At 47.0% G+C, this 27,065-nt stretch overlaps 1 protein-coding gene across 1 annotated transcript; it reads left to right on the forward strand.

The window, feature by feature from the left end:
- Positions 1–27,065, forward strand: TBC1D21 (TBC1 domain family member 21). Its single transcript, XM_030545665.1, has 10 exons — positions 1–60; positions 5,296–5,399; positions 8,710–8,804; positions 13,961–14,071; positions 15,192–15,292; positions 16,414–16,510; positions 17,855–17,952; positions 22,608–22,724; positions 26,801–26,890; positions 26,977–27,065. Exons 1-10 carry the CDS (start codon positions 1–3, stop codon positions 27,019–27,021), a joined length of 918 nt encoding a protein of 305 aa, XP_030401525.1. The 3' UTR covers positions 27,022–27,065.

The raw sequence follows: 27,065 nt of genomic DNA on the forward strand, positions 1-27,065 counted from the left end.
ATGGAAACCATCTCCCCACATGTGAGAGTCTCACTAATCAAATCTCTCTCATCTCTGCTGGTAAGTGCATCCTTCCCTGTTCAAGTGGACTTCCATCCCAGAGTATAGATCCACAGCCCAGGAAGATTAATGGAAAGATTCCCTTTGACCTCAGTGGCAGTTGGAGCAAGCCCCAGAAAACCAGCCATGGTGCCTCTAATAAAGATAGTTTAATAAAAGCATATAAAGGCAACGGGCTGCCTCCAGAGCAATATTTGTCTCAGCCTCAGGGCCGGTCAAGGATGTTTCACACCCTAGGCGAAACTTCCACCTTGCACCCTCCCCCATCCCCAAGCCCCTGCTCTGAGGTGCCCCACAGCCCCCGCGGCAGCTCTCCACCCTGAGGTGCCCCCCCGTGGCAGCTCCCCACCCTCTGCCCTGAGGCACCCCTCCGCCCCAGCTCATCCCTGCTCTGCCTCCTCCCCGAGCACACCGTTGCTGCTTCACTTCTCCCGCTTCCCAGGCTTGCGGTGCCAATCAGCTTAGGCGCCACAAGCCTGGGAGGCAGGAGAAGTGAAGCAGCCACTGTGTGCTTGAGGAGGAGGTGGGGCAGGGGTGAGCTGGGGCTGGGAGTTCCCCTGCGTGCCACCCCCCCTTAATTGCTGCAGGCGGCCCTCCCCGTGCTCTCCTACCCTAGCTCCCTCTGCCTAAATGCCGGTGGCAACCAGCGCGGCCAAAGATCTGGCCGCCACGGTCGCTGCCGAAGAAAAAGCCACCCCCCAAATCCTAGTGCCCTAGGCGACTGCCTAGGTCACCTAAATGGTTGCAACAGCCCTGCTCAGCCTGAGACAAACAACTGCTTGCTTTGCCCTCAAGTTCCTGTATCATCAAGATATTTGGACTCTCTTGGACAGTCAGCAGGGAGGGCTATGCAGGGTGGGCATTGTGTGCCCCAGACCTGAGACAGGGTCTCCAGCTGCAGCAAAGAAGCACTCAGGCTGGGCACAAAGGTGGCGTCAAGACTCCTGTATCCTCCCACAATCCTGAGGCCATACTGGTGCCAGGCTGGACCCTTCCACCACTGTAAGAGAGATATTTGGACAGTTTCCTGTCTTGAAAATAGAGTTCACAAGCCTATTAAGAGGAACCTTGGAAGAATTGAGGTAGAATGTATTTCCATCACTAATATTTTCTATATGGAACCCCATACCTCTTGAACTCACAGCATGAGCTTAAAGCCAACATGCTGGGGATTGAACCAGGGACCTCCAGAACTAAAAGCATAAATGGCTAGAGTTGGAGCTAAGGCTATAACAGACTCTCATCCTGAAGGCAGTCAGAAGACTTTATAAATTCTTGATGAGACAAGCTTTACAGTCACTTTACCCACTACTAAAGTGCAGCCATCTCTGGGGTGAAACATAGCAGCTGTTTAATAGCACAGAGCACCAGTACATAGCAATTTAGGCCAAGACATGAAGGATAATAACTTTCCAGTTGAAGTGCACAGAGCATTAGGTAAGCACAGTGCAATTGCCTAAGAGGGAATTTGACCAGGATGCTGGGCACCAATTCTGGAATTTTCCCTGAGTGTTTAACATCCATAGCAGGAGGGACCTGGAGTAGATATCTCCCTGGCTTTAAGAGATTTTTAAGGCCAAATGGGCCCCCTGTGCTCACCTAATTCTTGATTTGAGTTAATTCTGAGATCTCTTTCTGTCTCCAGAGGATGAAGAAGATGCCTATCGACAAGGCTGAGTGGGAAGGATATTTTGATGAGAGTGGCCACCTGGTGAAATCTCGGGATTTTATTTCATCCAACATCCTGGACAGGGTGAGCAGGGTCTGCTCTCAAATGTGACAGTCAACAGGGAGGGCTATGCAGGGTGGGCATTGTGTGCCCCAGACCTGAGGCAGGGTCTCCAGCTGCATCAAAGAAGCACTCAGTCTGGGCACAAAGGTGGCATCAAGACTCCTGTATCCTCCCACAATCCTGAGGCCATACTGGTGCCAGGCTGGACCCTTCCACCAATGTAAGCGAGAGCAGTCTGCTGTCAATACAATCCCCCTTCAACACATCTTTTCCCCAGGCCATAGCCTCTGCAGCTGGTACAGGGAAGGATGATATAGAAGGAACTACACTGGCTCTGTGCCAGCCACACTTCTCCCTAGGCAAGGAGCATCCTCCAGAGGGAGGCATGAACCTTCTCCTTCACAAGGAAGGATCTGGTGTTATTTCAGCAACACCAAACTCCATACAGGGATTAAGAGGAGATTAAGGCTCATTTCAGGACAGCTAATCCATCTGAAGGGTTGGTGACATCCGCTGGCCATCAGACCTTAGAGGTACCACATGCTGAGGTTGTTATGATGATTTGGAATCCAAGCATTTTTTAGAAGAAATGTCGTTGATCTTTTCAACTTTGTGCATCACTGGACAAAAAAATCACTGTGAAAAATATTAAATTTTCACTGGTTTCCCAGTAAAACACAGGAATTCCTGGCTGACTCCAATATAGCCATTATGCTTATTTGGCTTTTGCATTTTGGAGTTTGTTTACAAATGACTCACTTTTCCCAGTGAGAGAGAACAGATTTTATCACAAAATAACCTGTTTTTTAAAAACCAGTAAAAATAGCTTTTAATTTTCATCAAAGCAGCCATGGAAACCTGAGTTGACTCTGGACAACCTGGCACCTTTTCAGAGAACTGTGACAATGTCCTAGTTCCCCTTCAGCTTTGCCAGGAATGAGAAATCTTAGTGCTCAGCCCTAAATGCAGGTAGTTAGATCTGGTGCTGGCTCCTGCAGACACTATCTTCCCTTGCACAACTCCACTGACCTCAGTTAACTTGCACAATATCTGAGGTCTGCATATTTTGCGTTTTGTTTTCCTTGTGCCTGTGCTGTAAGATTTCACGTTGCGACTCAAAAAATCACCATTGCAGTGCTCTGAGCTTCTGGCTATTCTGTGCCCAGAGAAAGGTTATGGCTCGGTCTGTCAATTAGTCACAGTTAACTCACGCAATTAACTCAAAAAATTAATTGTGATTTAAAAAATTAATTGCGAATAATTGCACTGTTAAATTTCAATTGGTATTCTTTTTTTTATTAAATATTTTTGGATGTTTTTCTACATTTTCAAATATATTGATTTCTATTACAACACAGAATACAAAGTGTACACTGCTTACTTTATATTATTTTTATTACAAATATTTGCACTGTAAAAATGATAAACACAAAAATAGTATTTTTAAATTCACCTCTTACAAGTACTGTATTGCGATCTCTTTATCGTAAAAGTGTAACTTACAAATGTAGATTTTTTTTATTACATGATTGCACTCAAAAACAAAACAATGTATAACTTCAGAGCCTAGTCCTACTCAGTCCTACTTCTTTTTCAGCCAGTCACTAAGACAAACAAGTTTGTTTACATTTACAGGAGATAATGCTGCCTGCTTCTTATTTACAGTGTTACCTGAATGTGAAAACAGGTGTTCACATGGCACTTTTGCAGCCAGTGTTGCAAGGTCTTTAATGCCAAATATGCTAAATATTCATATGCCCCTTCATGCTTCAGCCACCATTCCAGAGGACATGATTCCATGCTAAAGACACTCGTTAAAAAAATAATGCATTAATTAAATTCGTGACTGAACTCCTTGAGGAATAATTGTATGTCTCCTGTTCTGTTTTACCTGCATTCTGCCATATATTTCATGTTACTGTAGACTCAGATAATGACCCAGCATATGTTGATTTTAAGAACACTTTCATAGCAGATTTGACAAACTGCAAAGAAGGTACCAATGTGAGATTTCTAAAAATAGCTACAGCACTCAACCCAAGGTTTAAGAATCTGAAGTGCCATCCAAAATTTGAGAGGGAAGAGGTGTGCTGCATGCTTTCAGAAGAGTTAAAAGAGCAATACTCCAATGCACAGGGCTGGCTCCAGGCACCAGCGCAGCAAGCAGGTGCTTGGGGTGGCCAAAGGAAAGGAGCAGCAGGTCCGGCTCTTCGGCAACAATTCAGTGGCGGGTCCCTCAGTTCCTCTCAGAGGGAAGGACCTGCTGCTGAACTGCCACCGAAAAATGAAGCAGTGGTGGTTGAGCTGCCACCGAAGTGCTGCCGATTGTGACTTTTTAATTATTTTTCCCCCCCTGCTTGGGGAGGCAAAAACACTGGAGCTGGCCCTGCCAATGCAGAAACTACAGAACCCAAACCACCAAAAATGAAAATCAACCTTCTGGCATCTGACTCAGATAATGAAAATGAACATATGTTGGTCCATTCTGCTTTGGATCATTATCAAGCAGAACCTGTCATCCGCATGGATGCATGTCCTCTGGAATGGAGGGACATATGAATCTTTAGGTCATCTGGCACGTAAATATCTTTCAACACCGTGATTGGCTGAAGTAGGACTGAGTGGACTTGTAGGCTCTAAAGTTTTACATTGTTTAATTTTTGAATGAAGTTATTTTTGTACATAATTCTACATTTTTTAAGTTCAACTTTCATGATAAAGAGATTGCATTACTGTACTTGTATTAAGTGAATTGAAAAATACTATTTCTTTTATTTTTACAGTGCAAATATTTGTAATAAAAAATAAAGTGAGCACTGTACACTTTGTATTCTGTGTTGTAATTGAAATCAATATATTTGAAAATGTAGAAAACATCCAAAAATATTTAAATAAATGGCATTCTATTATTGTTTTTAAACAGCACAAATAATCATTATTAATTGTTGTATTCATGCGATTAATTACAATTAATTTTTTCAACCTCTTGACAACCCTAGTTATGGTTAAAGCCAATTGGAAAATGCCAATTATTTGTCATGGGAAATTTTAAAAAGATTTGTTTTGAAATTTCCTGTAAAAATGTTTCAGTTTTGTTGATGAAAGAACTGAGAGTAAAAACCAAGAAACTTTTGAGTTTTACACCACCATTTTCAGTAAGAACAATCAGTAACAACTTACCTAGGATTTTGCTTGTATACCAGAGTTGTTTAAACTCATTCCCTCCCCCCTTAAAATTATTTTTTTTAAATTAAAAAAATCAGGCCAAAATCAAATTCAATTTTTTTGCTAAAACTCTGTTTTCATCAAAAAGATGTTTTCCATCCAAAAAACGTTTTGACCTAAAAATGATGACCATCTCACTTTATGGCCAAATACCAAGACATGAGGACTAAGGAAATATTCAGAAGTTTGAGACTGCAGAACTTCCCCTGGGAAGTGGGTGCCCAACTGCCCTTTGTGCCAATAAAAGCCCCCTGTATTCATCATGTCATTCCTTTCAGGGTCTGGATCCAGCAGTGAGATCAGAGGCATGGAAGTTTCTTACCGGCTACTACTCCTGGAGGAGCTCGCATGATGAGAGGCTGACTGTTGACAGTGTGAGAAGGTATGGATCTATCTGTTTGTAGTGTCCTTCTATATCGGGCTCCAGAAGGTATACAGGTGAAGCCAGTAGTTTCACAGGCAGCCCTGAAGATCTGATGATGATGCAGATTATGGTAGAATCTGTGAACCCCGTGCAAGGATCAAGGCCCCATTGTGCTGGGAGCTCTGCAAACAGAAAGCAAAGAAGGGAGCTCACAGTCCACTTGTCCAAGAGGGCACCACAGGAAGATGAGACAGACACTCCAGGGTGAATGGGTTGGGAGAAAGAGATATTACAATTGAGCAGAAACCCATCTGTCCCAGCTTGCCACTTGCCAACCCAGTGCACCTCGATGAAGGCTAAGCATCATGGTGGGTTCTTCAGGGGGATTTAACAGGGTAAGGTGGTGGCTTTGCAGATACTGCTGGGCCATGCATAACTCAGCTTTGAATACGGTAGAACAGATTTAATTAAAACAGGTTCTTAATCTGGTGACAAAAGTCAAGACCCTCATTGTCCACAGGTACCAGCCCCAAGGGTGTGATCCCACAGCATCTGTGCTGAGCTTCTCTTTTGGTTTCTTCCTTTCCAGCTTCATGCCTGCTCCAGCTTACACTCTGTTTTCCATGGGCCTCCTATGGTCCTTGGAAAACAGACCAACTGTAGTACTGAGCATTCCAACTATGTCACTGAGTCACCTGCTATGCTATGGCCTGGTACAGCCCCAATGCCAGCTTTGCACTGGCTCGGGAGGGAAAGTTCTGAGATCCTTTTCTGTCCCTTTGAAGCTGAGTGGTACGGAATGGCCTTGGCATTAATGAGATGTACGTTCTAGCTGTTTTAATAACAGGCTCAGTGGCTCCATTGCAGTTGCATGGTAGATTTTGCACCTTTCCATGCACTCATGACCATTACTTTGTAGAGGTCACACATGTATTGGGTAGAAACAGGTGCAGCAACTGTGCCTCGGTGGGAATGTGAACACATCTGAGGTCAAGCCTTAGGGGTCAGATCCTGCAGCAGTCTGTCCCTGAAACCCTACTGACATCACAAGTTGCTCCCCAGATGACCTCCAGCTGTCAGCTTCTATGCATCTCAGTTTGTTTCCAGAATCCTCTGGTCATTAACACTTGCCTTTAAAGAGACCAGAGGAAAAAGCCTAAATGTGCAAGCAGAGCATAGGGCTAAAATGTTGACATTGCTCCATGGAACTGCAGGTGAGCTCTGCCAAGGGAAATGAGGGTGGGGAAGGAGTTATTACTGTAGCAGAAGAATAACAATAAATGAATGGAAGAGACATCTAGATTTCCACACTGTGACTGGGTCAGCAATAGCAGCGAGCAAACCCAGGACCTCTGCTGCATGTGTGACCAGCCACGAGTGGGGCGGACAGAGTGCCACTCTGAAAGGGTAGGGACAGTTACCATTGAAGATGGCTCCCCAGCAGGAGGTGTGATTAGAAGAAGGTGGGGAGGGGCTAGTGGCTTGTCTTCCTATGGTGACCCAGCTTTGGGTCTAACTTCACTGCATGCCGCAGTTACCTTTAGAATTTCTATTTTGAAACATTTTCTGGAGCCTTCCCTTTTCCCTGCCAAACTGTAACTGCTACGTGGAGAACCCTGGCCTTCCACTCAGATTGCTAGGGTGCAGGGCCGGCTTTAGGCCAATTCAACCGATTCCTCTGAGTCAGGCCCCGCGCCTAAGAGGTGCCCGCAGCTGTCCACTCCGCCCCCAGCCCCAGCTCACTTCCTTCTCCACCCCCTTCCCCACCCCCTCCCCTGCTTCCTGCAAATCAGATATTCGCAGGAAGCCTGGAAACAAGCAGGGGCAGGTAAGCTGGGGCGGGGGGCTGTGAGGAGGGTTCCAGGGAGGCCTGTCGTGGCCCAGTCTGGCCCTGGCTGAATGCCCCCAGCCCCAGCCCAGTCCTGGCCCCAGCCCTGGCCCCGGCCGAGCGGCTCCAGGCAGCGCGGTAAGGGGGCAGGGAGCAGGGAGGGGGTGTTGGAAGAGGGCAGGGGAGTTTGGGAGATTGTGGTGGGGGTGGATAGGGGTGGGGTGGTCAGAGGGCAGGGAACAGGTGGATTGAATGGGGGCAAGGGTCCTGGCGGGGCAGTCAGGAAGGAGCAGGGGTTGGATGGGGTGGCGGGGGGCAGTCAGGGGCAGGGATTCCAGGGGCGGTCAGGGGACAAGGAAGAGGGGTGGTTGGATGGAGCAGGGTCCTGGGGGGCCATCAGGAATGAGAGGAGGGGTTTGATGGGGTGGCAGGGGGCAGTCTGCGGACAGGGAAGGGGGGTGGATGGGGCGGGGTCCCCGGGGGGGAGGGCATCAAGAACTTTGGGGGGGGTTAACATGCATCCGCGTATATTACGCAATGTACGTAATATATAATTTTGTTATTATTTATATAGTTATGGAAAGTAAATAATACATGGAAGAAATGAAAGGGGGTTTTTTACATGTATTTTTTTTTTAGTCATCCCTGCCGAAAATGTTCGAATTGGGCCCCTCACTTCCTAAAGCCAGCCCTGCATGCCAGAGCACCTAAGAACTTCACAGTGATGGCTGGGAGAGAGTCCAGCAGCCACTTTGTTATCAATGTAATAGTAAATATTAATATAGTGCTATCACCCCTTTGTACTGGGTGCTGTACAAATGTAGAAGAGAGACAATTCCTGACCTGCTGTCTATAATCTAAAAGACTGACTTTCAGAACACTATTCTGCTAGATACCAGCTGAGCATAAGGCCCCAGATCTTCCTGCTCCTAAAGCACAGCCTTTTAGCTCTTGAGCCAATGGAAAATCTCTATCAGTTGTTAGCAGTATAGGACTTATGATGTGTAAACTGTGCATTCTGTCCTCCTCTTGTGGTGGCTGGGTCAGCTGGAGATTGATGAGCCTGCCACAGCAGTGTCTAGAAAAGACAGCTCTTTTAGCTCAGGATGTAGGGCTCCTATATTAAGATCCGGAGGTCCTGCATTCAATCGCCACTGCCAATGACCCACACAAAGCTGTCAGCACTACCAATATGAAGTTGGACAGGTTTGCAGAGGATAGTGGTGCGCATGCACGTGCCAGTTAGTTGGAATATTAGCTAGACAACCAAAATTAAAATCATGGTAAAATTGCTCATTTTTGGCAACCTAGTTGCAAAACTGGGGACAATCTCTAAATAAAACAGATCATCTCCCTCTTTCCTACCCCCCTGATTTCCTTCATTTACTGTGAATCTTCATTCACCAGGTTCTGATGGTGCAAAACTCTTACCAATCCCTTATAACATTATGTTCCATTCTTGCAGCGTGTTCTCAATAGCTACCTACCACATTCTTTCAGGAAAAGTTACCAGGCCTTGTGCAACATGTATGACAAGATCCAACCATTACTGGAGACAGAGCATAGGGACTTCATGCAGGTCCGCAGCTTCATCAGTAAGTTGTCAAAGGGGTTGAATTGGGTGTTTCCAGGGGCAGAGGAGCAGCGGGGCAGCAGATAGCTGAGTCAATGTGATTTGCCAGGTTGCTAGCCCCTTGTCACATGGATCTTCCTAAGCTCAAGTGATCACCCTTCACTGGAGATTCTGACTCAGATGGCTCCAGTACTATGATCTGTTTGCCTTTCAGAAGTCTAAGGACACCTGTAGTTTGATTTCATTCTTCTACCTGAGCACAAGCCTTACTCAGGAGAGATCAGCTTAACTTGAAAAAGCAGCAAAGAATCTTGTGGCACCTTATAGACTAACAGACATTTTGGAGCATGAGCTTTTGTGGCTGAGTACCCACTTCGTCAGATGCATGTAGTGGAAATTTCCAGGGGCAGGTATATATATGCAGGCAAGCTAGAGATAATGAGGTAGTTCAATCAGGGAGGATGAGGCCCTGTTCTAGCAGTTGAGGTGTGAAAACCAAGGGAGGAGAAACTGGTTTTGTAATTGGCAAGCCATTCACAGTCTTTTTTTAATCCTGAGCTGATGGTGTCAAATTTGCAGATGAACTGAAGCTCAGCAGTTTCTCTTTGAAGTCTGGTCCTGAAGTTTTTTTGCTGCAGGATGGCCACCTTAAGGTCTGCTATAGTGTGGCCAGGGAGGTTGAAGTGTTCTCCTACAGGTTTTTGTATATTGCCGTTCCTAATATCTGATTTGTGTCCATTTATCCTTTTCCGTAGCAACTGTCCAGCTTAACTTGGTGCATGATCATTTTCCATCTCGTCTGTTTAGCAGTATTGGACGTAACTTTATCTGGAGGCAAACCTCCAGGTGCAGTCAGGAATATTATTGTTATGATTCACTAGGTATCACTGTTCTTTCTGTGTCATTAATGATGTGGACTGCCGCCCTAAAACTGTTTGAGTGGGCACTGTACTGCCAGAAGCACTGCCTTTCAAATGAGATGTAAAACCAAGGTCCTGATCACTGATAGTAATTAAAAGTCCCATGATGCTATTGGGAAGAGCAGAAGTGTTAACCCTGGTGTCCTGGCCAAATTCCAACTCAAGTAATTACATCGCTGCTTACCTAAACTCCCCCCCCCACGTTCCACTTTGTGACATTCTTCTAGTCCTGAACTGCAGTATTTGATTGCTTGAGCTAATGAATTCCACATCTTTGCCTGGAGCCATCAGCATTTCAGAGATGGGTCAAGTGACCCAGGGAGAGAAAGTTATATAAAGAAAGATACTAAATAGAACTGTAGTACGAGAGAAACTAGGAATCTGGAAATCCCCTCAGGATCAATTGCTTGTGGATGAAAGGAACTACAAAAGTGATTAGCATTATTATATTCAGATTCCCATTTAGTCTTCTCCCAGTTGTACAACAAAGGGAATATTAAACGATACTGCAATCTTAATGTTACACTGATTTGTAAGCTGCATAAATTAACCAGCTGAAACAGGAAGGAGCCTTAGCACCGAGGTAGGACTGGGTGGATACTTTAGAAGCAATTGATTCTCCATCCTGGTGGAGAGCCTTAGAAAAATCATAGAGTCATAAAATGCACCGGAAGGAATAAAGAGAGGTCATCTAGTGCAGCCCCCTGCATTGAGGCAGGACCAAGTAAACCTAGACCATCCCCAGATTTTTGTCCAACCTGTTCTTAAAAAACTCCATTGACAGGGATTCCACAATCTCCCTAAGCTCTGGAACAGAGCTTAACTCTCCTTACAGTTAGAAAGGTTTTCCTAATATCTAACCTAAATCTTCCTTGCTGCAGATTAAGCCCATTGCTTCTTGTCACAGAGAACAATTGATCCCCATCCTCTTTACAACAACCCTTAACATCTTTGCACACCGTTATTAGGTCCTCCTCAGCCTTCTTTTCTCAAGACTAAACATGACCAGGTTTTTTTTAACCTTTCCTTAGAGGTCAGGTCTTCAAAATCTTTTCTAATTTTTGTTGCTCTCCTGTGGATTCTTGCCAGTTTATTCACATCTTTCCTAAAGTTTGGTGAGCTGAGGCTTCACCAGTGCTGAGCAGATCAGGACAGTTGACTCCCATGTCTTATATACAACACTCCTGTTAATACACCCCAGAATGAAATAAGCCTTTTTCACAAGTGCATCACACTATTGACTCACATTCAATTTGTGATCCACTGTAACCCCCAGACCCTTTTCACCAGTACTAAAACCTAGACAATTATTCCCCTTGTATAGTTCTGCATTTGATTTTTCCTTCCTAAGTGAACTAGTTTGCACTTGTCTTTATTGAATTTCACCTTGTTTATTTCAGACCAATAATCTAATTTGTCAAGGTAGTTTTGGATTCTAATCCTTACTCCATGGTACTTGCAACCTCTCCCAGCTTTACGTTATCTGCAGATTTTATAAACATACTTTCTGTGACAGGCTGGGTCACGGAAACCCCCTTGGGACTGCCACCTGATGTGCTGGGACTACCTCTGAGCCTGTTTTCCCTGCCAGCTTGGGACTTCAGTACCCTATCTTGTTGAGCCAGACATGCTAGCCTGCTGCAAACACAGACCCAGGTCTGAACCACCTCTCCCAAAAGCTGCAGGCTTAACTGAAAACAGTTTAAGAAGTGCTCCTGTCTCTAGCACCCAGATACCCAGTTCCCAATGGGATCTAAGCTCCAAATAAATCCATTTTACTCTGTATAAAGCTTATACAGGGTAAACTCATAAATTGTCTGCCCTCAATAACACTGACAGAGAGATATGCACACCTGTTTGCTCCCTCAGGTATTAATACTTGCTCTGGGTTAATTAATAAGCAAAAAGTGATTTTATTAAATATAAAAAGTAGGATTTAAGTGGTTCCAAGTAATAACAGACAGAACAAAGTGAATTACCAATCAGAATAAAACAAAAACACATAAGTCTATACCCAGTACAGTAGGAAACTAAATGCAGGTAGATCTCACCCTCAGAGATGTTCCAATAAACTTCTTTCACAGACTAAAAGAACAGGAGTACTTGTGGCACCTTAAAGACTAACAAATGTATTTCAGCATGAAAGCTCATGCTGAAAAAAATTTGTTAGTCTCTAAGATGCCACAAGTACTCCTGTTCTTTTTGCGGATACAGACTAACACGGCTGTTACTCTGAAACCTTTCACAGACTAGACTCCTTCCTAGTCTGGGTCCAGGAATCACTAACTCCCCCGGAGTTACTGTCCTTTGTTCCAGTTTCTTTCAGGTATCTCTTTGAGGTGGAGAGGCTATCTTGTAAGCCAGTTGAAGACAAAATGGAGGGGTTTCCAAGGCCTTATGTAGTCTTTCTCAGTGTTTGTGAATGATTCAGATTTTTGCAGGCTGACGCCATTGTTTACATGTTAGTTTGAACATTCCCAGGAAAGCTCGGATGTGGATTAGTGTCTCCCAAAGTCCATTGTTAGTTAAGTACTCCCCATTACTTGAACAACCCCTTCACACTATGTTGACCAAAGCTGCCTTATGTACAGAAAACACTTTAAATACAAGCATAGAGCCAACGCTCATAACTTCAGATATAAAAATGATACATGCATACAAATAGGATGAATATATTCAGTAGATCATAACCTTTGCAAAGATATGTCACATGACATATTTAGCATAAAACATATTTCAGTTATCTCATATTTACACTCATAAGCATATTTCTATAAAGTATTATGAGGTGCAACGTCACACTCTCCACTCCATAATCCAAGTCATTAGTGAACATATTGAATAGCATCAAACCAAGGACTGTGGGACTCCACTAGATATGCTCTCCCAATTTAACAGCAAACCCCTGATAACTGTCATGCATTCAGCAGAATGTGTTTTTATTACCTTGACTCCAACTGAGTGTAAAAGAAATCACATTTTGCCTCTATGTGAACAGATATGCAGTTAAATAGTGGATACCAACAATTGTTTCTTCCAAGTTCAGTTGTGGTCCCAGTGCAACTCCCTGTTCAGCTTGGCTTAGAAAAAGTTGTGTTTTCCAACATTCCAAGGTCCTACTTTGCCACTCCCCCGGGCCACTTGCACCCAATCAGAAAGACCCACAGCCAGTAATTCTGGATGCAGAACACTGATTTAAAGTAACATACATTATCTGCCATTTGGTGAGTTATTAGCAGCAGTAGAAGTGTAGATTAGCAGCAGGTGGTGCTGCCACCTCCAGGTACTTGACCAATGTATTCTTCCCTCAGCAGTACATTTTGAGATTTGGATTTCACCTAGCAAAGAGTTTGCCTGTTTGAGCGGAATTTCTCTTTTCTTTATTTCTTGGTGACTGTTCTTGTTACTAAGGAGTTATAAGCCCACAGAGGTACATGCAGTACCGCAGCCTACTGAAATCCAACATTCATATTCAAGATGTAGCACTGCCAGCACGCTGGGACTAAGTGTGGACCTAGAATACCCTGCCTCCTATCAGCAGCTTTGAGATTCTTAGCTCAGAGCCCTTTCATACAGCTCACCTCACCACAACTGTTTTACCACAACATCCATTCTATCGTAGGCATTTCTAATACACCCATCCCTGGGGTCTCTGCACAGGCCAGTCACATACAGTAAGAGCATTGCAGGGGCCAGATTCTGCACTTTATTAATTTTCCACTCAGTGCAGTATGGAGGGGGAGCTGGTTATGGCTCCCTTATTCTTTGTCCAATCCTGGTGCAGGATAAAGCACTCCAGGCTAGCATCAGTCTTTCAAGGACTATTGGCCAGCTGATGATAGCCAGAGCATAATGTGATCTGGACACATCCCCTCCCCTTCCCTCTCTGAGCATGCCCCTGTCTGCCTTTGATATGCCCTCTGAGCCAGAAGGAGAGGGTGAAGCAGAAACCAGCTGTGCCAGCTGTATGCCCACTGAAGACTCTCCCTCCAGCCAGGGAAATCCTCAGCAGTGGAGATTGGGCCAGTTCCCACACCCAGATCAGTGCAAAGGGAACAGAGCCAGGCAAAGAACCTGTCTCAGTATGTCCAGTCATAATATCACATGCATTTCCTTGGATAGTTCTGCAGCTAGCAAACAAGTAGGAAATAAGGAGTCTGTAAGCTCCCCTTCACTTCAGGAGGGCTGCATGAGCTGAGCCAGCAATGCTGGGCGTCCTGCCCCCATAAGGGAAACATGTCTGTTTCTCCCGCAACAGACTCTGACCTGCAGAGACTGTACCTCCGAGATGCACAAGGCTATGCCATAGTGGACAAGAAACAGCTGGAGAAGATCCTTCTGCTAAGTTACGTATGCAACACGGATGCTGGTGAGTGCTGGGGCAGCGGCATACCTGGGCATTGACAAAGGATCCTTAGCATGTCTCTGAGGCTTACAGTGACCATACGTCCCGTTTTGGCTGGGATAGTCTCTTTTTTAAGCCCTGTCCAGGCCATCCCAACTTTTTTTCCAAAAGGTGGGCGTTTGTCCTGCTTGCTCTTGCTGACTTGATCAGTTGGCAAGAGCAAAATGGTCAAATGCCCTCTTTTGTCACAAAAGTGAGGTGCGATGCTGAGGGGGCAAGCGGAGATATCAGTCCCCTGCAGGGGGGAGGCATGGCTGGGGGAGGAAGCAGGTTCCAGAATTCCAGCATGTGTGGCCCCCCCGTAGGATTCCAGCAACAGGCAACAGCCTCCTGCGGGGACTGTGCTCCCCCCCGTCAGAGTTCCAGGGATGGACAACAGCCTGGTATGGGGGGAAGAGGAGTAGGGTTCCAGCAACTGGCATGAGCATGCAGGGGGGCCTCTGGTGAGCCACTGTGGGTGTCCCTGCCCCACCAGTGACCAACTAAGCTCCCACAATCTGCATTGAAAACACTTTTTCTTCTTCTGTGCAAGGGCAAATCTCCCAGGGTGTTAGGGAACTGTGCATTGTGCACTCATGCAGACTATGTCACAAAGAGGCCAAGGCTCACGTGGGTCACTGGAACTGAATTCCCCTGTCCCCACTAATGGTGAACCCTCCCAGTCAGAGTTGCGACCCAGGGGTGGAGTAGGGGTGGGGCTAGCAATGGCACTGCCCAAGCTATGGATAAACAAAGGACTTTGATCTCCACTACTGCCCATGTGACTCTTCCACAGGGCAGTGTGCCCCTGGATTAGATCCTGTGACCTGCACCCCATGCCTGTGTTTCATTCCCCTCTGATCTGTTCATTTCAGGAATTTGTTGCCCCTCCCTCACTTAAGAGGGTGGGGACTTTCATTGTCTTGGTGAGCTCCACCCACAAATCCCTGTTATTCAGTGGGAGGAGAGCTTCCATGAGCATGTTAACCTAATTCCCAGGGACATGTTGTTTCATGGTATGTTTCTGAACTGCTGCAGTAATTTGTTTGCACATATGTCTATCTGTACGCATGGGTGTGTGTCCATGTGTTCTCTCTCCTGGCAGAGTATCAGCAGGGGTTCCACGAGATGCTCCTGCTATTCCAGTTGCTGGTGGAGAAGGAACATGAGGTCTACTGGCTGTTTCAATTCTTCCTCCAGAAAACAGTAAGTCAGAGGGTTTGTAGGGCCCTGGCTTTGTGCCCTCACTGAGCCATCCAGTTGACCAGCCTGCAGCAACTCTTCCTGGAGGCAATCTGCCTGACCTGACTATCCACACTCAGCTATGGCAGAAACCTCAGAGAGAAGAGGGCCAGTCTGCCCCCTCCTGGTTTGCAAGCCCACCCACACATCCCCAGTGATAAGTCACCCAACTCAACTTTCCCTCCCAGCCACCCTGCGCCACCCATTGTATGACAAATGGCATGACTTGACCCATGTCACACCTACCAAGCCACGCTGAGCCAGCCCTGCAGGAGATGTCCAGGCTGCTGGTGGAAGCTGGATAGTTGGGGAGGTGGTTGCAACATCAGAAGACCTTGAACAGCAATTTGGCAAAACATCCCGGTCAGTCAGAATGAGAGGTGGGAGGGAATCAACTGTTAGCTCCTACTAACCCAATAGGCCAAACTTACCAGTACTGAAGCCAAGAGGCTCCTGGGTATTGTAGTGTGGCACCTTGTTGGATAAGGCCATCCCAGGAAAGCTGCAAAAAAATATCCAGTAAGATGCTGTCCTCACCATGACTTCCCACCATGCTTCTCAGGGCATTGCACCTCTCCAACTTGGCAAGCCACAGACAGCGCCTCCGGCTGTCTCAGAAAGATAGACCACCTTGGACACCATGCAAGCCAGGTGTCTTTAAGCACCATGCAAGCAGAGGTTATATCTAATGTATGTTTAACTCTAGACATATTAGTGCATGCTTACAGAAACAGAGAAACATAAGCAACAGTGTGGATGGAATTTGTGTCTAATGACTGGTCTGCCAGAGGGTAACAGCCTACTGCTGCTACCAGCTACTGAGAGTGTACCTTTTGCTTAAGCAATAGCGATCTATACTACAATTCAGAAGGTCCCAGATTGAAACCCAGTTGGTGACTCATGCAGGAACTTGTTTCGCATAGATCTTGGTAGTGTAAACCCTGGCCAGATCCATTCCTGGGGAAAGGCCAATGGAATTATGGGAAGGATGAATTTGGCTTCATGGATTTAACAGGAGGTTGTAGCCAATCTGGGCCATCTGTTCTCTTCCTGTCCTCCAAGTCTTCCTGCATTGTCTCTTCCAGGAGCACAGTTGTGTCGTGAACATTGGGGTTGGGAAAAATCTGATAATGCTGAAAGCTGTGATTGCATTTATGGATCCCATCTTTGCAAAGCACTTGGGTAAGTCCTGCTACTCTCCTTCTCCACCCAGGGAATCACAAAGCAAATGCTACTGGAGCTCAGGTGGTGTAATTTCCAGGTGTTGGAAGCAAAACAAAGGAACCATTTGCACACGTTTTGCCTAGTTCTGCCACATCTCATGTGAATGGAGTCTCAGGCCCTGAGCAGAGGTCCCACATCCTGGATTTCCTGGCACTGAAGCAGGATGGTGAATCTCAACCCTCCCCATCCACTTTTCCTGTCTTTCTCTGCCACAATCTTGTGAATTCACACGGATGGGTAGGGGGAGTGGTCCTCTGGCATTTCATAGAATCAGTAAGCTGTGGGGATGGAAGGGACCATGCAAAGTCATCAAGTCCAGCCCCTGTGCTGTGGCAGGACCAAGTAAACCAAGACCATCCCTGACAGGAATTTCTCTTTTAAGGCTCCTTTCCTGCACTGAGCTGTTCTTTCCTTAGACTAGAAAGGCCAGACCTGGCTTCCTTAGGGATCTACTAGTAGAAAATCAAAGCTCTTCCTTTCCCTCCAGGTCCTACAATGTACGTCCTTGCCACTTCCAGGACATTACATGAGTTTAACTAGGAAGCTTGAGAATGACTGGGGTTGCCAACACATCCCAGTTTCCATTGGACAGCTCCAATATTGACTCACATTCTACACGTCATGCGGATGGGTGATCGGAGTCTCGGCATCTTTTGGGGCCTGTGTAACATCCTCTTGTTACGACATAGCATGGAGTTGCCATGACGATGCCTTGACGTTGCACAGCAATAGCATCCCATTCTGTGACAATGTCACTACATGCTGATGCTGCATCGCCTGATGACGATGAGAGCTGGGAATACGGTGATGCAATGTCAAGGCGTTACAACAGGATGTTTGCTCTGGAGAACCAACTTTTAAAGGTGGCAACCCAACATGTACTGCAGCAAACAAAGCAACTGAGAAGAGTGCCCTAGTGTGAGGGTACGTCTTCACTACCCTCCGTATTGGCGGGTAGCAATCGATTGCTCGGGGATCAATATATCGTGTCTCATCTAGATGCGATATATCGATCCCCGAATGCACTTATATCGATTCCGTAACTCCACCAACCCGAACGGAGTTCCGTAATCGACAGGGGGAGCCACGGACATCGATCCCGTGCCATGAGGACGGTGAGTAATTCAATCTTAGATACTTCGACTACAGCTACGTTATTCACGTAGCTGAAGTTGCGTATCTAAGATCGATTTTCCCCCGTAGTGTAGACCAGCCCTCAGACTCTCTGACTTATACCTGCACAAGCTGGATGGTAAGGTGTGTCTCAGTCCCTGACCTGAGTTTGCTTTTCTCATCCTCCAGAAGGGAAGAGCAGGGTTGTGCAGTCACTGTTCCCTTGGTTTTGCCTCTTCTTTCAACAAGTCTTCAAATCCTTTGATGATGTCTGGAGACTGTGGGAGGTGAGAGCTTTCTGACATTCTCTGACTTTCCTGGTGCCTGGAGGCATGATGGATATCTGGCATTTGTGACTTTCCTTTCCCCCTACAAAGGGCAAAGATTCTCAGCCAGAGAGGCTGCCTGAGTGACTTGCCAGAGTGGATGTAACTCCAGGGCAATGAACTAATCACCCCTTGCAGCATTTCTGTGATTGAGGACTGATGACATGGCCCACTCCAGAGTGGGACTGGAAACTAAGGCTGGTCACAAATGTTCCCTCTAAATTGTTTTTTGATGGGTTTTTGTTAGCTTGTTTGTTTGTTTTTTTGACAGAAAAAAATCTTCATGAGAAGTGGCTGCTTTCCTTGGGAAATTTTGATTATTTTTGTTTGTTTGTTATTCTTGAAAAAACAATCTCCTGAAAGCTGAAATATTTCATAGATTCCAAAGCCAGAATGGACCACTGTAATAATCCAGTCTGACCTCCAGCCAGAGAACTTCCCCAAAATAATTCCTAGAGCAGTTTGATTTGGTAATACTGTCCTATTTTCTCATAGGAGTTGTAATTCTATTGCCTCTTGTATCCATTCTTCTCTAGGACCTCTATGAGTCTACATCCCTCATAATGCTCCATATCCAGGGATTCCCATTATGCACTACTTTTCCTCTTCAAGAGCGGAGATTGTGATGCTTCATGGGAGATGAAGTCTTCCTAGGAAGCCTGGCCTATAAAAAACTGTGGACTTTGACTTTGGAGTCCTGAGTTCTATTTTAGGCTTTTTCACTAGCCTGTTGGGTGACCTTGGGCAAGTCACAGACCCGCCCTGTGCCTCAGTTTCCCCATCTTTAAATGGGGGTAAGGATATTGCTCTCGTTTGTAAAGCACTTTGAGACATGCTGGTGAAAAGCACTTAGACAAGGTCTAGGAATGACGATGGTGATTTTTGAGACTGGGAGAATGAGGTAGCTCAATTACAGCTTCCATGAGGCATCGGCAGCAGCATTTCCAAATTGAAATATTTTGGGTTTCAGTTGAAAAATTTTGGTTTTTGCCAAAATTTTCTGTAAAATGAAACACCATTTCCTGACCAGTTGTGCTGAAAACTCCCAGTGATGGAGGGCTAGAGGGCTGAGCTGTGCAAACTTATCATAACCTGACACATGGGCTGAGAAATGTGTGACCCTTCGGGTGAGCTGATGCTGGGCTTTGATGGAACCTGAGCTAACTTATTTTCATAGCTCCAGGAGGAGCCATTGTGGTAATCTAGTCTGACCTCCTGAATCACACTGGCAGGAAAACCTTGCCCAGTGAGTCCAGCGTCAGTACAGAATGATCCTACTCTTCTTTTGCTCCCACAGCTGCAAGAGGCAGTTTCTTTTGGTATCTTCCAGCTGGACTGGGAGATGGGAATAATGGAAACATCACTAAACAGCACAGCATCTTGGGAGGTCCCTGGCTCAATTTTACAGGCCAGAGAGGTAGAGCCCTGCAAGGATACAAAAATGTGGATCTGCATCCACCAGGATCAACCTGCAATCAGATCTGAAATCCACTAGCCAACTTTTACCTGTATCTGCATCCACACCCACAGCAGCAAGCTGTCTCACAAGGGCTAGTGATGGGAGGGAGGGGCAGAGAATGTGGTGGGGTCAGGATTTTGCATGGAAGAGGCAGCATGATTGTGGTGACTGGGGATAAGGGGTAGTATGGGAGTGGGATCTTGAGGAGAAGGGTAGGGTTGCCAGGCATCTGGTTTTCAACTGGAACTCTTGCTCAAAAAGGGACCCTGGTGGCTCTCGTCAGCACTGCTGACCAGGCCACTAAAAGTGCCATCGGTGGCACAGAGGGGCTAAGGCAGGCCCCCTGCCTGCCCGGCGCTGCGCTGCTCTCGGAAGTGATTGGCATGTCCCTGTGGCCCCTAGGTGTAGGTGTAATCAGGGAAGCTTTGTGTGCTGCCCCAGGGAACTGTGGCCAATGGGAGCTGGGGGGCAGGGGCGGTGCCTGCGAGTGTGGACTGTGCACACCATGCAGATCTGCCTGGCCACCCCTGCACCTAAGAGCCAGACATGCCTGCTGCTTCTGGGAGCAGAAAGGAGCCAGGGCAGGCAGGGAGCCTGCCTTAGCCCTGCTGTACCACTGACCAGGAGCTGCCTCAGGTAAGCGCTGCCTGGCTGGAGCCTGCACCCTGAACCCCCTACCTCAGGTTGGAACCCCCTCCTGCACTCTAACTCCTTCCCAGACCCCACGCCCCCACCTGCACCCCATTCCCAGGTCAGAACACACTCTTGCACCCAAATACCCTCCCAGTAGCCCGCACCCCAAGCCCCTGCCCCAGCCATGAGCCCCCTGTCCTGCACCCAAACTCCCCCCCAGACATCCTAACCCCCTGCCCCAGCCCTGAGCCTCCTCTTGGAGCCTGCACCCCACACCCTCTCCCATACCCCAACCCCCTCCTCAGCCTGGAGTCCCCTCCCACACTCTGAACCCCTCTTTTATGGCCCCACCCTAGAGCTCGCACCCCCAGCTGGAGCCCTCACCCTGTCCTGCATCCCAACCACCCTGCCCTAGTCCAGTGAAAGTGAGTGAGGGTGGAGGAGAGCGAGTGATGGAGGGAAGGGGGCTGGGCCCTCAGAGAAGGGGCAGGGTAGGGGTGGGGCCTTGGGGAAGGGGCAGGGAAGGGGGCATGGCAAGGAAGTTCATTTTTGTGAAATCAGAAAGTTGGCAATCCTAGAAGGGCGGCGCAGAGGGGGTGGCTGGGGGGAAGGGGCGGCGCATCTGGTGCTGCTCCCCAGGGCCTTGTGAGCGATGGCACACCACAGCAACTCTGTTGCATCACAGAGGGTTGGAGGAGTGGGGCGCTGGAGCTGCTAGGCTGGGCTATGGTGGGAATGCTGGTGCTACCTGAGGGGCCCAAGCTGCTGGACAGGAAGTGTCACAGTGAGCGGGTGCTGGACAATCCTGACTCCAACCTGCTGCTCAGCCCCAGGCATTGGCTGCTGCCACCAGCCCAAGTGTGCCATGCCCATCAGACTACCCGAGTCAGATGCCGCAGGCCAGGCACCACCAGTGAGTACAGCCCTGCATGGTTGTATTTGCATCCATTCCACTATCTGCGGAGATGAAGTGAATGTCTGCAGATTTGCAGGGCTCTACAGAGAGGTTCAGATATTTTGAGTGAGCCTCTGAATCTGTGAGACTTTCTTGTGGTTTGCCCACTGGCAGTCTTCACTCATGTAATTCCCCTCAGTTTGAAAGATGACAACATCTAGTGCACTTCATCAATATCTCTTAAAGCTGCTCCCAAATGAGGTAAGGATCAGTACCTCAAATAGGGAAACTGAGACACAGAGACTTGTCCAAGACTCACCACAGGTTAGCCAGGGTTAGTACCCAGATGTCCTGAGTTCTAGCCCCGTGCCCTACACACTGGACAATGCTGCTTCATTGAAATCAGTAACTGCTGATTTACACCAGTTGAGAATTTGCCTACTGCCTTTACCCCAGTAGCTATCCAAAGCCCTGTGTGTGTGTCCAAATTCCAATGCTAAGGGATGATTGCTGCAGCAACAGGATTCTTGCCCCACCAAACCAAGCCACTCACTTAGTGTTCTCATTTCCCAGCCCTCTCCCCAGTGGTTTTCATGTGTCAATTGGTATTTGCACAGAGCTTTCTCTCCAGGCTCACCCTTCCTGCTGAGGTCTCAGGGCTGTGCCATGGAAGGGGAAATTCTGTCTGGGATGGGGAGAATGGTGTCTGAACACCCTGCGCAGACAATGCTGGAAATGAGATTATTTGGCCAAGTGAGTCTCCAAAAAGATACCAAAAGCCACTTTGCCCTTGGGCAAAGCCTAGAATCAGTTTACCCAGCAGCAAATGCAGCTCAGACCAAGTGGATGAGTTCATTGAAAGATGAACGACCAATATTGGTATATGGTTAATTTGCACTTGCTTAATATAGTGGAGTCTGCATGGACCCAGCAAGTCAGGGGGCTCTGTGCTGTTGGAGGTGCCATGTTTTGTCTGAGATATCAAGCCAAGGGCCTAGGCACTTGTTTTTGATAATGAGTCCCTACTATGTATTTTGCAAGAGGAGTAGCATTAACTCCAGTGTTGTTGGCCAAGATCAGGGCCCTATTTTGCTAGGCACTGTACATATAGCAGGAGACAGTACCTACGCCCTAAGAATGTATCCTCTAAATTGATTCCTGCTTTACACTCAGGTGGGAAGCTGAGGGTCAAAGAGGATAAGAGAATCTGTGGCAGAGGTGGGAATTGAAGCCAGCTCTTCTCAGTTGCATTCATGTGCCTAAACCACAAGCCCAACGCTCCAAATATATGCAGTCCCCCCACCTAAAATTGCTCCTGTAATTTCATGTGCAGCAACTGTTTCCTCCGTTTCCCCTATTTATTCGTGTAGTGTTGCTGCATGCTCTGAAATAACTGCCTTGTTCAATCACACAGATGACTGCCTTTGAATGGCAGATGACTCTGTGATCTCAAAGATATAGTCTATAAAAAGCTTTGGGATCCTCCAGCATAAAAGATGCTTAAGGCTGCTAGTTCCTCATGTTTGGTTCCTGAAACAAAAGGTTCAGATTCCTCTGGGTTTGGGTGGAGCACGGGAATCACCTCTGATGTTTTTCACTGATTCTGGCCCATGCTCTGTTTCTTCCAAGGTATTCCTAATGGGGATGCCCTGCAGAAATTTCCAAGTGATCGTGGCCTACACTATGCTGCAGAGTGTCAGAGACCAAATCCTCCACGAAAATATGGATGGAGATGACATTTTAATGGTGAGCCAGCCAGCAAGGAGCCTGGTGTGTAACACAGCTCTCCCCCACCCCCACCCCAGGAAATCAGTAGATGAGGGGGGAATGGGAGGCACTGCATTACCCCTTTGGGAGAGGGGTTCAATTCCAGCCCTTCTCAATAGCAGTAGAGGGTTGTTGCCATCAGGCTGCTGTTTGGTGCCCTGAGTGAGATGAGTTGATGGGTCTCAGGCCAGGTCCCAGTGGACAGTTAGCTACATCACCAGACATACCTTTCTGCATGGTATGGATCGGCCCCCTTGTTGGCAGAGGCCAAACAATTAATGTGGTTGAAAGGACACGCTCAGCCTGCTGAGATGGGCCTCCCTGCTCAGGGATAGGACATACTGGTAGGGAACACTGAGGGAAGCATGTTCTTCCATAGCATGAGCTCTGCCTGTTCTGGTTGCCATTCTCCAAAATAGTCAAGTGGAGCTTTTCTCAAATGTGAGTTCAGTGTTTTTAGTGGACATGAGCCCAAATATGAGCACAGGATCCTAAACCCCTGAGCTTTGGGAATGTTCAGACCAGGAGTCAGATCCAAAGTCTACAACTTGGTCCTATCCTGATATGCAGAACTTGAAGGAAGCTTGGCATCAGATCTGTTTCCTAGCCTGACCTTTGTGAAGAGGTCCCATTTCAATGTTCCAAGCTATAATTTCTGAGAGTGGATGGGGAAGGACAAAGGGGCAATTTTCAAATAAAAAGGGGAACTAAGAATCTAGATCCCTGATTCCTTCCAAATGCAGCAAATTAATTCTTCAAGTGGACTTATGAGTACAGATTTATTATAGGCAGAGCTAGTAGTGCTGCCTGGAGTTAAAGTTCTCCAACGCTTTCTTTTATATGGCCATGTTTACACTTGCTCATACATTTGCCTAACTGTAACTATTCTGGCTGAAATTTCCCATGCTAGGTGTCAGCCTCAGGCTGATTATTTTTTGAAAGTTCAGCAAAAGCTATTCAGACATTTCTGATAACAAGATTAGGGAAAGATACGTTGTTTTGCCCAAAAATTCTCACAACCATTTTGTTGGAGTTCTCCCCTCCTTTTCCCTTCTGCTTTGGGACTAGGACTTGAAATCTGGTGGTGGGGGGCGGGAAGCTCCTACTAAAAGAGGCAGGGGACCTGTGGAAAAAATAGTATGTGGTCATATAATTAAAGACTGTATCATAATGTATACACATAAGGGGAGCCCAATTAAGGGTGCCCAGAAACCTTAATTCTGGCTGTCATAAACAGATAGCTAAGGGTTAATGTCTCTTTCACCTGAAGCACCTGACCAGAGGACCAATCAGGAAACAGGATTTTTTCAACTCTGGGTGGAGGGTTTTTTGTGTGTGAGTCTTTTGTTCTGGGTCTTCTGCCTGAATCTCTCTCAGCTATGAGGAGGATTTTTCTATTTCCTGCTTTCTAATCTTATGTTTCCAAGTTGTGAGTACAAAGTTGGGTTTTTCTTTTGTATTTACATGTTTATAGTTGCTGGAGTGCTTTGATTTGTATTCTTTTTGAATAAGGCTGTTTATTCATATTTCTGTTAAGCAATTGACCCTGTATTTGTCACCTTAATACAGAGAGACCATTTGTATGTACTTTTCTTTCTTTTTTATATAAAGCTTTCTTTTAAGACCTGTTGGAGTTTTTCTTTAGTGAGGAACTCCAGGGAAAGTGAGTCTGTACTCACCAGGGAATTGGTGGGAGGAAGAAGTCAGGGGGACATCTGTGTGGGTTAGATGTACTAGCCTGACTTTGCATACCCTCTGGGTGAAGAGGGAAGTAATTCTGTTTTCCAGGACTGGGGAACAGGGAGGGTGGAGTCCCTCTGTTTAGACTCACGGAGTTTGCTTCTGTGTATCTCTCCAGGAACACCTGGAGGGGGGGAGAAGGGAAAAGGTTTATTTCCCTTTGTTGTGAAACTCAAGGGATTTGGGTCTGGGGGTCCCCAGGGAAGGTTTTTGGGGGGACCAGAGTGCCCCAAAACACTCTAATTTTTTGGGTGATGGCAGCAGTACCAGGTCCAAGCTGGTAACTAAGCTTGGAGGTTTTCATGCTAACCCTCATATTTTGGACGCTAAGGTCCAAATCTGGGACTAGGTTGTGACACTGGCCCATCCTAATGTTTGAGTACTTGACTTTGCAGTCTTAGTGTTCTTTTAATGTAGGTTTGCATGTGTAATATAGGATAGGTTCCCTGAAGGAAGTGTGGGGGAGGGATAGAAGTGATGGCTGTGTTCAGTATTCAAAGATTTGAAATACCAATAAAGAAAAAGGCTTGTTTGGATGATCAAAAAAGGAATAAATAGGAGTAATCATCAGATGAAAGCCAGCAAAGGAAAACATCAGAACGACTCTCCTGACAGTCAGATCTGTGAGGCTGTGGAGGAGCCTCCTATGGGGAATAGTAGGTATTCTGACACCTAATAGCTCTTTCCTGCCTCTCATTTCTAAGATTCCCTAATATGACCTTTTCATGATTGCCACTTCTTTTGACCCCACCCTCTAGTTTTGCAGTTGACAACCCTAAAATTTGCAGATGGTCTAAAAGATGAGGTGGTTCAGTTCAGTACCCATGAACATGGATGATTGTCTAAACCTCCTCCAGATTGTTCTGAACTCATTAGCTCTCCAAACATCTTCAGTGATCGGCATGTCCTGTTGAATGTGCATTACTTTTTATTAATATTACAGTAGGACCACTAGAAATTGGGGTCCTGTTGTGGTAGGCACAATAAGAGACACTCCCTGCCCAACAATCTAAACAGGCAAGGACCAGGAGGTGAAACAGAGGGACAGGGACTTGCCCAAGGTCACCCCACAGTCGATGGCAGAGCTGGTATAGAGACCCAGGTTTTTCATACAAAAATGCTGAGTTTTCTAAACTGAAACATTTGCAGGAAAGGGCCAGTTTCCACTGGACATTCAGTGGGAAGGTTTCTCAGGTCCAGGACAGGGCCGCCAGGGGGGCGAGGGCGGGGGACAAGTGAGGCAATTTGCCCCAGGCTCCACAGGTGTCCCCACGAGAGTTTTTCGGGGCCCCTGAAGCGGAGTCCTTCACTCGCTCTGGGGGTCCTGGAAAACTCTCGAGAGGCCCGGGCCCCCGGAGCTTCTTCCGCTCTGAGTCTTCGGCGGCAATTTGGTGGCAGGGGGTCCTTCCGCCCTGGGACCCACTGCCAAAGTGCCCCAAAGACCGGCGGCGGGGGGGTCCTTCCGCCCCGGGACCCGCCGCTGAAGTGCTGGGTCTTTGGAGGCAATTTGGCGGCGGGAGCAGGGACTGAAACCACAGTCTGTCACATCCCAGGGAATAGCCCCTGGGCTATTCTGGGGTGAGGCTCTGTCTCTCTGGTTCATCCTGATGTGGGACGAGATTTTTTTTTTTAATTTCAAAATTTTTCACAGGACAGGAAAATTGTTTCCTACTCAGCTCTACTCCTTAGGCCTTCGCCAGGCCTTAACCTCCATGGGACCAGGTCACCTCTCCCCATTGTAGAATGTGCCAAAGAGCTGCAGGGCAGAGTAGAGAGGAGAGTGCTGGGTATCATATCAGAGCAGTATCTCTCATGAGATTCCCAAACCCTGTCAGGGATGATCTTGGTTTACCTGGTCCTATCTTAATTCAGGTGGTTGGACTAGATGTCCCCTCAAGGTCCCTTTCAGCCCTGCATTGCTATGATTGTAATCCCTGGTGGGAAGTAGAAGGAGGGGGTGAAATAAAGAATGGGAAACGTGAAAATAAAAAAGTAAAGCAAATGTCAAAAATGCATAGTACTCAGACTTGGATGAAAATACAGGTAGCTCCTGGGAGGGAGCTGAGTCATCCAGTCCTAGCTGCCACATCAGATACCCCCTGCCCTGGTTAGAACATTCAGCAGACATACCATGGCAGCAGAGCCAAGTTTTGAGCAGTGGCAGGGTTCAGGGGTGATGGTGCCAGCTTTGGTGAAACCTATTGGCTTGAAAAAGTACTGCACATACAGCTAACGGCCACTGGGGGAGCAGCCTCCTGCCCCCTTTTTGCTCCACCCTGGTTGGTGCTGTCTCTGCTCTCCTTTCCCCCCCGTAGGTCTGCGGGAACATCATAGACCTGGATGCAGATGAACTGATCTCCAAAGCCTGCTCCACGTACAAACTGCTCATGGAACACAAGGACAAGGTAACGGACAGAGGCTTGTGCTGGCAGAATGGGAGCGCTGGGAGAATCATCTCATCAATGTCTTACCCAGCCCCTTTTCTCCACAGGTCCCAGATGAGCTGAAGGAGTTCTTCCTTCAGGGAGATCCATAGAGACAGAAGGGTTAGCAATAAATGTGTTTGTGACCCGGAGTGGA

The sequence above is a fragment of the Gopherus evgoodei genome, unplaced genomic scaffold (genome assembly GCF_007399415.2).
Source record: "Gopherus evgoodei ecotype Sinaloan lineage unplaced genomic scaffold, rGopEvg1_v1.p scaffold_38_arrow_ctg1, whole genome shotgun sequence".
Taxonomy (NCBI): Eukaryota; Metazoa; Chordata; order Testudines; family Testudinidae; genus Gopherus; species Gopherus evgoodei.

What these genes read in the sequence shown, in the direction of transcription:
- TBC1D21 (XM_030545665.1), top strand. Translation starts at nt 1, where the DNA reads ATGGAAACCATCTCCCCACATGTGAGAGTCTCACTAATCAAATCTCTC. An exon ending in AATCTCTCTCATCTCTGCTG is followed by an intron (nt 61 to 5,295) that starts GTAAGTGCATCC and finishes CATTCCTTTCAG; the next exon opens with GGTCTGGATCCAGCAGTGAG. An exon ending in CGTATGCAACACGGATGCTG is followed by an intron (nt 14,072 to 15,191) that starts GTGAGTGCTGGG and finishes CTCTCCTGGCAG; the next exon opens with AGTATCAGCAGGGGTTCCAC.